Here is a 12,819-nt window from a genome sequence, read left to right on the forward strand (position 1 = left end):
GCCTTTAAGACATTAATTAGAAAAAATAAAGGTCACAATATATTAATAAAGGGAACAATCCATGAGCAAGATAAAGCAATTATAAATCTATATGTGCCCAAATTGATGCACCCAATTTCATAAAATGAACACTACAAGATATAGGGACATAAAGGTTCAGATACGATAATCATGGGTGATTTCAGTATCACACTCTCATCAAAAAAGAGATCATCCAGACAAAAATTAAACAAAGGAACTTCAGAGATAAGCTGCACTGTAGATCAAATAGACTTAACAGATGTCTGCAGAATATTCCAATTAGCAGCAGTGGAGTTCATCTTCTTCACAACAGCCCAGGGTACTTTCTCCAATATAGATCATGTTTTAGGCCATAGGGCAAGCTCTTAGCAAATATAAGAAAATTGGATTTACTGTATTTTATTATATCATAATGGAATAAACTTAGACTTCAATAGCAAGAGAAACTATAGGAAGTACATAAAAAGACCATGGGTCATTAAAGAAATCAGGGAGGAAAATAAAAAATTCATAAAATAAAAAGAAAATGAGACTACAAAACACCAGAATGTTGGATATAGCAAAGGCTTTTCTCATAGGGAGATTTATATTGGTGAATGCTTCCATTACAAAATCACAGATGTTCTCAAATAAATAACCAAATGGTGCACCTTGAATTCTAAGAAAACAAGAGCAAATGAGATAAGCAAAGCCCAGAAAGACAAAGATGATATTTTTGCTTATATGCAGAATCAAGATCTAAAATAATAATGATAATGGTAATAATAATAATAGGAAATTATTGTAAATGGAGGACTACTTGGGGGGAAACAGTGAGAAGGGAGGGGTAAAGGAGAGCATGATGGGGGTGAATATGACAGAAGCACACTGTGTGTATGTGTGTGTGTGTGTGTGTGTGTGTGTGTGTGAAAATACCATAAGAAAACCCACTAAAAACTTCGAAAGGAAAGGGGAAAAGAGTAAGAAGGAATAATATAGATGAAGTGAATTTAAACTAAGCATGTTATAGGTAGCATGTACACACCACAATGAACCCCCTTGTATATTTAACTTCTGCTAATAAAAATTGGGAAAAAGAAAAAGTGAAGTCCAAAATTAGTAGACAGAAAGAAATACTATAGATCTGCATGGAAGTTAAGGAAATGAAGACCAAAAGAACAGTACAAAGAACCAATGAAACAAAGACTTTATTCTTTGAAAAGATAAACAAAATTGGCAAACTCTTAGCCAAACTAATCAAAAGAAAAAGAAAGGAGGCCCAAATATATAATGTTAGAGATAAAATGGGATATTACAGCAGATACAAATGAAGTCCAGAAGCTCTTTAGGAAACATTTTGAAAACTTATATCCCAATAAGTTAGAAAATCAAGAAGAAATGGATAAATTTCTAAACAGACACACCCTACCAAACTTGAACAAAGACGATATAAAGCACTAAAAGAGATCTATAATGAGTACTGGGATTGAAGCACTAATAGTGAGTGTCCCCAAAAGCCAGGTATCTCTGAAATTCCAGCTACTTAGGACAGGAGGGCAAGAGAGTAGTAAGTTTGAAGTCAGCCTAGCCCAAAGCAGTAAGACCCTGTCTCAAAAACAAAATACAAAATAAAACAAAAAGGAATGCGTTTGTGGCTCAAGTGAGGGAGCACTTACCTCTTCCATGAATATTCGTGTTTACTATGCATGAGGCCCTGGGTTCAACCCCAAGTACAGCCAAAAAGTCTCCCAACAAACAAAAGCTCTGGATTGGACACATTTGCTGTTGAATTCTATCAAATCTTTAAAGAAGAACTATCATCAAAACCCCTGAAACTATTCCAAAAAATAGAAAGGGAACACTGCCAAACTTATTCCATGAAGTGAATATTACTCTGATATCAAAACTGGATAAGAATCCAATGACAACAAAAGAAAAGAATGGAACAATTTCCCTGTTGAAAATAGATAATTAAATACTTGCAAACTGAATTCAGTATCACTTGCCAAAGATCATATACCAGGACCAAGTTGGCTTCATTTCAGGGATTCAAAGATGGTTCACAAATGCAAGTCAATAAATGCATATTTCAAGATTTCATCTGGTCTCTGTCTACTGTTTACTGCTGCCATCCCCTGCCTTTCTACATCACCTACTTCTCCCCACAGCCACACACCTGATGTTCTGTTTCTGACTCTTGGAGAGGATGAAAATCACTGAGTGTCTCTAATTCACCATCTTCACTCTCAGCACTACTGTCTTATTCAGTAAATTTCATTCTATTTCTAGTTGACTAAGAATTTATTTATCTATTTATTTGTGGTACTGGGGTTAGAACTCAGGGCCTACATCTTGAGTCACTCCACCAGCTCTTTTTTGTGTTTGGTTTTTTCAAGATAGCGTCTCTCAAACTGTATTTCCTGGGTTGGTTTCCAACTGCGATCCACCTGCTCTCTGCCTCTGAGTTGCTAGGATTATAGATGTGAGCCACCAGCACCTGACTTGACTAGGAATTTTAAAAAGATGAATCATGAATTGGTATTGTGCTTTGATGAATGTTTATGTGATTTGTGAACCACTGAGATATTAATGTGGATTTTCTACTTTACATTGTTTATATGGTGCATTGGTTGATTTTTTAATGCTAAAACAGATAGTAGAGACCCACCTCTCTCTGGGGCACTGGGATAAAGTTTAAGAATTGTTAAAGCACTGTTCATATTGTCAAAACACTGTTACTGTAAGCTTTTGCTGTAAGCACCTTTGTGAAGGGTTGCATTTTCCCCTAAAATGTGCTGTCCTTCAGCAAATGACTGTCAATCAGAGAGCCACACTGCCTTGTGCCAACATCCAAAGTCTGACTCCATCTCCAGAAGGCACTGCCTCAGCAAGCAGCTTGCACCAGACTTTGGCTCAATAGAAGACCTGTGATTGGTGTAAAAACAATCCTTCATTTGCATAATAGAGTGTACCCTTATTGGTGCAGATGTGACAGAACTTTTGTGATTGGTGCAGACACCCTGACCCACCCCCCCTTTGGTTATATAAGCAGGCTGCTCAACTCACTTTGTATCTGGCAGACATTCTCCTTGCTCCTAGTCTGGTGTTAGACTCTAGGGTTCCAGTAAGACTTTCTCTTGAGTGGTATTAGACAATTTTGCTGAGTTAGAAACATGAAGAAAAAGAAGAGAAGAATCAACCATGGCAGGGAGGAAGATGCCCTAGCAACAGGGCAATAGTGGGCTGGACAGCTGAGAGGCTTGGGTTAAATTCACCAAAGTGGCAGGGGTAGATAGTAGTTGGCAGTAGAGAATGTCAGTGAGCAGCAAAGAGCTAACACTAGGGCCTCAGGTCACTCCAGGGTACAAAGGAAACTGCACTATTTGGCCATGATTCAAGCATGTGTTTTCCATTGTTGAGTTATAATACATATACAATATAATGCACAAGTCTTTAATATACACTTTCATCTATGCCTCCACCTATTACATCAAAACATGGAACATTTCAGAAGACAGACGGCTTCATTATGGATTGCAACATTTCTTTTCCATTGCTGTGTAGTATTCCACTCTGTGGAGATATTCCTTTTTGTTTCTATTTTCATATTGGTGGCCACTTATGTTTTATTATTTTGGAAAATTTTGAAGAAAGCATCTAGGAGATGTTTTGTTTCTTCCTCAAGACTTTGAGACTCTCCTTAGTTCACATGGTAGATTGTATGTTATAGATGATAAACCTAAAAAAAAAACTCTACAGACTCACTTGGTCATAGTTGACTTACCAAAAGTCAGTAATTTTGAAAGTCACACAGTTGGAAGTACAGTATTACTCACTGGTTAGTTTTGCTGTAGAAGACACCTATGATTGAAACCATCTAGCATATTGAAAACTATTCTCCAGCAAATGATATCTCCTCCTGTTCTTCAGGGAAAAGTGTCTTTCATCTATCTTTTCTGTTCTCTGGAAGAACTTTTGTGTCTTATTTATTAACTACAGAGTTAACTATTCCTGGTAAAAGGGGCTAAAAAGATGTGAGTCATAAGACTTTTTAATCAGTAACATTCTTTAGATTTACAGAACCCAGAACATCCAGGACCTACTGATAAGAACAGATAGAGTCATGCAAAATTTGTAACTACACTGGAAATTGTAACTTCCCTGGTGCCTACCTATCTGATCTTCCACTGCCTATAGCTCCCAATGTAAACCTTATGCCTGCCATCCCTAGAAAAGACAGTCATTATTCGCAATAGACTCCTTCTTGCTATTTTTTGCCTCCTGATAATTTTTTTGGTGGCACTTGGATTTGAACTCATGGTTTTGCATTTGCTAGGCAGGTGCTCTACCCCTTGAGCCAGCCCCATCCCTTGACCTCCATTTTCTTTGACTTGCTGGCTTTGCAAATAAATCTTTTTCCTTACCCTATCTTGCCCTCAAGTCATTGACTCTATTGAAAGAGAGGGCAACAAAGTCAGTTTCATAGTACCATGTAGAGGCAGTCTCTGTGTTTTAATCTCACCTTCACAATTAATCAGCTGTGTGACTATAGGCCAGCTACTTAACCTTGCTGTGCATTTTCTCGCAACTGTTAAACGGACAAAAAGGTCATCCACCACAGTGGGGAGAGTAAGTGAATGAACATATAAAGCAGATTGAAAAGTCCCAGACTACAACATGCTTAAGTAAAAATAAAAATTCATCTTCAACATCAAACTCAGTGGAAATCATCATAAGTGAAGACATAAGAAAACTCAGGTAGAGAAACATGGGATCAGAGTGAACACTGTTTCCAGGAAGATGGGGGGCATTGCTAGCCCACCCCCACAGTAGGTGAAAGAGACATTACAAAGTAGTTTTATTTTTTTTACAAAAGTTAGTTGTATCTTCAAAGTCACCTACAGTTTGGTCTTATCACCAGTGGACCAATCCTTTCTGCTATGGTCTGTAAACCTCCCTAACCTATCCCTGAAATCCTGAAAGGCCTGGTACATGACATATTGGCTGTGCCACTTCACAGCCCCTCCCTCTGGCCTTCTCCTGTCCTGTACCCATTTCCTGTTTCTCTTTGTGAGTGAGAATAGATGCAGAAAGTGAGGAACAGGGGGTGGCAGATAAAGTCTGTGGTCCCCAGAAATCCCAGGTACTGAGGGAAAGTAGTGATTATGAGTGACTCCAAGGAAATGAGGACACAGAAGCTGAGTCCCTTGGGTAAGGCTGGGTTGGGACTCTGGGAGCTTGGGGGAGGGTAGCTTTGGTCTCTGCCTTCCAGGATTCTGCCTTATGCTCTGCCTATTTAGAGGAGATGCTGATAACCACTGGCACCCGATATTCTTTTAAGGACTCTGGATTTGGACCAAGTTCTGGATTCAATAGCTTTGCAGGTATAATTTGGATAGAGGCTGAAGAGAGGTATGCAACTCCTCCCAGATACTTGGGTCCTGGGAAGTCAAGGTGGTACTCTCCACTTACGGAACCTTGGAGAGGGAGGCTCAGTTCTGGAGTCTATGAGAAGGGTGGCAGATGGGAACGGTATCCTGGACCCTAGGGAGGACAAGGCTGGTGCCAGGATGAAGCAGAGACCCTGGTGTGCCGGAACCTGCACTTTTTCTCCCACAGGGTATCTGGGACATGGCTTTACCCCCCTGATGCTGCAGATGGTCTTCCTCACTCTATTTGTTGGGGTCCTGGTGGCCTTCCTTCAACAAGGTCAGACAGGCCTGGGGTTTGGGGTTCATGGTCTGATGCTTCCACTGTGGCAGTCAGGTCCCTGAGGCAGATGGGGATGAGGAAAGGATCATGTTCTTCCGCGGCTTCTGGGAGCTTCTCAGAGTCCTTCCCACTCCTGGTGTAGGGAAGGGGAGGCAGGACGGCCAACAGAGGGTCCTGCCTCCACTTGGCCTTGTGGTTCAGCCTTCTCCGGGTATCTGGTTCCTCTTCTTATGTGATCAAATGAGAGATTAGATCTCAGAAATTATTCCCCTGTGGGCCCAGTGCAGACTGTGGCACACACTAGGTGTTTGATAATTATAGATTCTGGGTTTTTTTGGGGGGGTACAGTCTCCAAATCTCCCAGCATTCAGGAACAGGAGAAGATCTATCAGGAGCTGACCAAGTTGAAGGCTGAAGTAGGTGAGTGGTTGGAAATCAGGTCCCCTTGTCCCCTTGTGCCTGACAGGGTTGCCCTGTAAGGTCATTGTGTTTGAATCATTGGTATTCTCTGAGTTTTAGTTTCCTCATCTATGAATTGGGAACACAGAGTAATTCTGAGAATGGCACTTGGTGTTCATAGGGGGCCGTGTTCACAGTCAGGCTTCTGGCCTCCGTTTTGAGTTCTAAACCCCTACTTCCAGTTTGGAGAATATGGGGCTAGGACTACTGGGTTCTCCTGGGTTAGGGAAGGGGCTCAGGAGGTGGAGAGGGGCATGGTCTCCCAGAGTGCTGTGAAAAGGGAGGGCCCTGACTATGGAGGGCTTGACAGTGGGGAGACACAGGAACATGGACATCCTAAAAGGAATTCAGGCTGACCTGCCTTCCCCCAACAGACCGCCTGTGCCACCCCTGCCCCTGGGACTGGACGTTCTTCTTAGGAAACTGTTACTTTTTCTCCAAGACCCAACGGAACTGGGAAAACTCTGTTAAAGCTTTCAAGGACATTGGTGCCCAACTTATCATCATTGAAAATATTGAGGAGCAGGTATGCCTGGTTGAGGGTCCATTCTGGTGTGGAAGATACATCTGGCTGCTAGCCAAGTGGGAGAGGATGGTGATCAAACAGAGTTTTATGGATGATGAAGTGCTTACTCCATTTGGAAGGGGAGGAGAAGAAAGGAATGAATGAGGGAATCATAAGCAAAATGACACGCAAGTTGTGAACATGAGTGAAACTTTTAGAGAACACATAACATGTAAGTGTTCTCTTTGGTGTTTTTGGCCAGTGTTTAACAACCTAGGGTGGGAGGAGAAAGCTGATGTATACTTTTTGCAAATTTCCATGGTGTAAATATTGCCAGAATATATGATGTGAAACTTCCAATGTGGTCATCCCTCAAGGCAGATCAGCTTTCATGAACTGATGTGGCTTAGCTCCAACCCTTGAAACTCAGTCATGAGTAAATGCTCATGGACAAGCTCAGATGTTCTAAGACCAATGAACACGCCATATTACCCAATGGTTATGATGAGAGGCCAGCTCTGTACATTCTGTTTACAAATCAGAACACATATGCCCATGTAAGACAGACAGGGGAGGACTCAGACCTCTTGAGCACACATGGGGAATCATGGACTTGTATGCTAGAAGGCCAAATGACAGAGTTCAAGAAGAAATTTTTTCCCAAGAAATTGCTCAAAAAAGTGGATGTGTCCTTCTGACTCCTTCTCTATCCTTCCAGAAGTCCATAAAGTTGGCTACTATGGGGAAAGGTCGTGCCTGGATTGGAATCTCAGACCTGGAACAGGAAGGCACCTGGAAGTGGGTGAATGATTCAGATCTGCCATTCAGGTAAACCCAGCGGGGTTGGTTCTGAAACTCTGACTAGAGCTATTCTTGGGGGTGGTTCCTCCCCCAATCCCTGTCCCCTCTAGGGGTTACAGTCTGTGACATTTTGCTGAGTGGAGGTAGGAGGTCCTCATTCACACATGCAGATAGGATGGCAGGTGTATCAAATTCTACTATCACAGCTGCAGGTGTAGTTTAGAGTCTGGGTGGGTGATTTAACAATAGGAAATAAGAAGAATAGTAGGACCACCAGGTTAGGGAACATTTTACTGAAATGATAGCTTCTTATACTCACAGATCCTAAGAAACACATCACATCTCCTTCGTTATCTTCTGCTTGCCCTCAGGGTGGTTTGAGCAAGTGTATAGTGTCCACAGTGCAAAAGTCCCATAAGGGTGGGAGTCTAGATTGACTTGTCTATATCTGAAAAATCATCCCCTCCTTACTCTCAAAGAAGAGTAGACAGAAAGGTCAAGGCCAAGATAAGCAGTCGGGTCTGCCATATGCAGAATAGAAGAATGCATTCATTTCCATTTCTAGAAGCTTGAAAGTAGTTTCATAGTTGGGCTGGGACAGAACCCATGTTGTTGATGGGCTTTGCAGCTTCCGCAAGTATTAGAATGAAGGGGAGCCAAACGACCAAGAAGATGAAGACTGTGCAGAATTTAAAGATGAAGGCTGGAATGATGAGGGTTGTGTAACAAAGAAATTCTGGATCTGCAAGAAGTCTTCAGTGTCCTGCTCCAAAGAGTGATGGCTAGGTCCTATTCTCCATCTTTGCAGCACTAGCCTCTGTCTGTGGGCATTGTTGGGAATTTTTTCTGCTGGAGGTTATAGGGCTGGACCGCTGCTATGCTTCCTCTCATGTTCCCAGGGTCCCCTTGGCTTACAGATTGTGGTTCTGATCCATCCTTGTCATTTAATATTGTAACCAGATCTGGGATATGTTTGGGGGCTGGGTGCACTCCATTGAAATACTTTGTCTTTCTTGTTGGGATCTGAGGGTTTGCATTGCCAAGTGTAGCTACCTGCACCCTAGGGATTTATTCCTATCCCTGCATACTTTCTTTCCATCTGCTCAACTTCTGTCCACATCCCCTGTGACCCCTTTGCTTAGGGACTTCCTCTTGTTGCTGTAGTTCAACCTGTAGGTTGGCAGCACTAGGGAATTTATCTCCCAGTTAATCAATGACTTTGGTATTAAGTGGTCAGATACCCAGCTCTAGCTTCTTTAGTGAGGATGTGCTTACCTCTGAGTTGGGCCTTGTATATCTCTCTTCAAGAACAGACATGTAGCCCCGGTTGCTGGAAGTTCTGTTGGCGACAGCTGTCACCCTGTTAAACCCAGAGATGCCTTCTCAGAGGTTAATCTCCTTTGTGGCTCAGCTCACATGGGTGCAGAAAGATGAAAATCTGACCATATGGTGTCACATGGTGCAACTCTGAAGAACAATTCAGTATGAGACAGTAAAATAAAATATTGTTAGATTTAAAAAAGGAATAATTCCATTTCCAGATCTATACATGGGGTCTGCTGTGACATCCATCAGACCTCTTTTGCTGGACTTGTCCCCTTTCCCATTCCTGCGGCATAATAAAAATACATGCATTAGATGTTTGTCTTGATTCCTGAGTGATAAGGGTATTGTTATTTATTAACAATGAGTCCTTTTGATCATACTTGAGTTTATACTAATGACTGGGAGTAGGCTAGGAAATGTCAGGATCAGTCAGGTCACAGAAAGACCACATAGGTGAATGGATGGTTAGATGTTTGAATCCATTGACCAGTCTCCAGAGAGAGATAGTAATTGAGGATTGAACTCTGTAAATTTTGAATGAAGGGATCTGTTGAGTTCCCAGGCTGGTGAACACATGGTGGAGGTGTTGGAAGGTGTCACCAGGAGAGGCCATGGGAGCTCCACGCAACCTCCTCACTCTTTCTCTTGTTTGCTGCATGTTTTCTATTTGGCAATTTCTGAGTTGTATCCTTTGTAATAAATCAGAAAATACAATCAAGTGTTTTTCTGAGTTTCTGTGTGGGCCATTGTCAAATTACAAACCATGAAAGGGGGTTGTGATAACTCCCAATTTGTAGTTGGCCTGGTGGAGTCTGAGTTAGGTACCCTTCATCAGCGGACATCTGTAGTAAGGTCATTTTTGTAAGACTGAGCCCTCTCCTTAATGGAATCTTATGCTGCCCTCTAGCAGCTAGTGTCAGAAGTGTAGAATTTCTTACTTGGTGGCAGAAAATCCCACAGGCTTCTGTCCATTTCACATGTGTTGATTCATTCATGAGCAACTTGCATGTTAAATTCCATCTCACTAGAGTTTTTATTTTTAAAATTTTTCTGTATTGTTTTTCTGTTTTCAATTTTATTGTTTTTTGTTTTTACCTGGGTTATTTTTTCCATATGCTTGCTGTGAGTTGACATGGTTCTTCTTTTTATTAGTTTTTTGAGATTATTGATTTGAGATCCATCCTCTATAAAGGACAAAATTACAATTTAGTTGCTTTAAAGTGGCTTCATGGTCATGTCTATCACAGGGCACGTAGGATGAGTCTTCCAATCCATGGAGTAAAGGAGTTTGGTTATGTAGACAGGGATGGGCTAAAGGGACCAGAAAGAAAAGATTTGTCATTTCAAAGTTGCTGTCCTCATAAGGCAGCACCAGGGAGACAAAACAAGAGAGGAACGGTTGATTGGTTTAGGTGATGTCACTTCAAGTGGACATGAATTAGGAACTTCATTTTCATGCCTACCAAAACTAGCCTGGTTGGAAAAATTGGGTCTTATCCCTCTAATTACGATTTTTCATGAAGTCAGAGAAAGAGCTAATTTATTGCAAATTGAGATAAGGACAGAAAGATTATAAGACATTAGATATTTTGCTAAAGAAGACATTGATATAAACTTGTAGCTATTTCAGACAGTGTATTTTTGGGGATTTTAGCCACTAGGAAGTCTTGATTTACTTTGATACTATATTGAGTTTCATTCGAAAGGATAGGTCCATGCGGGAATTGTGGTAAAAGATTGTTCATCTTTATGAAATCTAAAATTGCCCTTAGTTTTACTAATCTGCAAAATGCATAGATAAGTATATGGTCAACTTTTTATTGTGGTCTTATCATTAAATGTAAAAATTAGAAATTTACCATTGTAAAATATTTTTCAAAGTTTGATGTTATCTTTCACAGTAGTATTTTTATAGTCAATAATATAAAATAATCTAGCTCTGATGAATAAGTGCATTTTAACTTCCTATCTGTTTAGGCAGTACTACTAACATTTCATTGTTATTTAATGATTTTCATCATCTGCTTGATAGTTTAACTATTGATTTTTTCCTATTCCATGTATGTTTCACTTCAGAGTTTAGTAAATGGCCCTTTTTGCTATATTTTAAAGACAACTATATTAGTTAGACTCCTCCCCCAAATAAAAAGAAGCAGATAATTAAAAACCTGGTCACTAGGAAGTTTAACAGAAGTGACTGGTGTTTTGCTTATTCTTGTGTTTGAGCTTAGTCCAAAACCCCCTGTGAGTTTTATTTAACATCTCCTTCTTATGTAAGTATTTTGTACTCCAAATGTCCTTCTCACCACTGATGTATCTAAACCTACATGTGTGTATGATTCTTTTAATCATCTTCTGCAGTTCTGTCTTAATGGTGATGGATTGCTTTCCTTTGTTGTTGTCATGGGAGGTCTTTATTTTTCCATTGATTTTTAAAGGCTAATTTTGCTGAGCATAGGAATCTTGGTTTTCAGTTCTTCACTCTCAGAGCTTGAGATATATTGTTCTATGCTCTCCTGTTAGGGCTTCTGTTGAGAGGTCTGATGAAATTCTGATGAGTTTGCTTTTGTAAGTTACTTGGTGCTTCTCTTTTGCAGATTTCAAAATCCTTTCTTTGTTTTGTTCTCTTAACATTTTAACTCTAACATGACATGGATGGGTTATTTTCTGGTCAAGTCTATTTTAGTTTCTAAATGCCCCCTTGTCCTTGTGCATATCTTTCTCTAAATTTGTGAATTTTCTTCTTTAGTTTGATTGAATAGGTTTTCTGTGTGTGAAGTTTTTATTTTATCTCTATCTTCTACACCAAAGATTCCTGGGTTTTGTCTCTTGATTGTGTCCCAGAGTTCTTGAAAATTGTGGTCATGATTTTTTTCTTTTTTACTATTTGAATGTAATACTTCCTTAACTTTGACTTCAATCCCTGATATTATTTCTCTGCTTGATCTAGCCTGTTGGTGATGCTTTCCAATGAGTTATTAAATTTGATTTATTAAGTTTTACATTTTTCAAAATCTTTTCAAGTCATGAACCAACCTTTTTACTTCATTAATCTGTTTAGTTGTCTCACTTTTGAGGTCATTGATCATTATTAAAATTAGACTTTTAGATTCTTCATCATTTCAACCATTTCAGTATCTTTGGATTTGGTTTTAAAGAGTTATGAACTTGTGGAGGAGTCATATTGCCATACTTTTTCATATTTCTTGAGTTTATACACTGTGCTGTGTTGGGATAGATCTCTCTCCCAGTTTTAGATGAGGATCCCTTAATGAACAGCATTCTCCTGATGTCTCAATCCCTGATACCACTTAGATGAGAAAACAAAGATCATAATAACAATAACAATTCAGAAACAAACCAGATATTTAAAGATAGTAAAAAAGGAAATGACAATGCTCCCAATAAAGATATAAAGAAAGGGGCCAAGATACTTTACAGAATAACTTAGGAACTAAGAAATAGTAAAAGTATTAATAAGTAATAAAAAGGGAGGGAAAGGGAAAGGAAAAAGAGGATAATAAGCAAGGGAGGAAAAATATATGCAATGAAAGTATGAAAATAATAGTGAGGGAAAACAAAATAAGAACAATTACAGAAAAAGCAAAACAATTTAAAGTATAGTGAATATTTCTTGTTTGCTGAAGATACGGAATATGGAGGTTCTTTGCTTTTTCCCAGGCTTGTGGGGCAGAGAGGTATTGAGTTGTTTTTCTCTGAATTCCAAATAAACAGAGCATAAAAGGCTATGACCAGGTTGAACCCCATTTTGCTTTTCCTGATGGGTTGCACATGTTGCCATGACTGCTGCTTGGCTGAATTTTTTCCAGTGTTCTCCACATGCAGGTCCAGCAATGAAGGAGTGTACCGTATCCTCTGAATATGCTACCACCAGCTGCATCATGGGCCACCAAATTGGATGCCACCAGAGGCATTCTGCTAGTGCATGCATGTGCATAGGTAATGAACAAACAGGGACTGAATTTTCTGCCAAATGTCTCTGGGGCTTTGCAAGT

At 40.0% G+C, this 12,819-nt stretch overlaps 1 protein-coding gene across 1 annotated transcript; it reads left to right on the top strand.

The window, feature by feature from the left end:
* Positions 1–5,079: 5,079 nt before the first annotated feature.
* On the top strand, positions 5,080–10,605 carry LOC109680044 (CD209 antigen-like protein 2). Its single transcript, XM_074053431.1, has 6 exons — positions 5,080–5,211; positions 5,342–5,709; positions 6,061–6,132; positions 6,546–6,697; positions 7,395–7,504; positions 8,106–10,605. Exons 2-6 carry the CDS (start codon positions 5,415–5,417, stop codon positions 8,119–8,121), a joined length of 645 nt encoding a protein of 214 aa, XP_073909532.1. The 5' UTR covers positions 5,080–5,211; positions 5,342–5,414; the 3' UTR covers positions 8,122–10,605.
* Positions 10,606–12,819: the final 2,214 nt, after the last annotated feature.

This window comes from Castor canadensis, chromosome 14, assembly GCF_047511655.1.
Source record: "Castor canadensis chromosome 14, mCasCan1.hap1v2, whole genome shotgun sequence".
In the NCBI taxonomy this organism is placed as follows: Eukaryota; Metazoa; Chordata; class Mammalia; order Rodentia; family Castoridae; genus Castor; species Castor canadensis.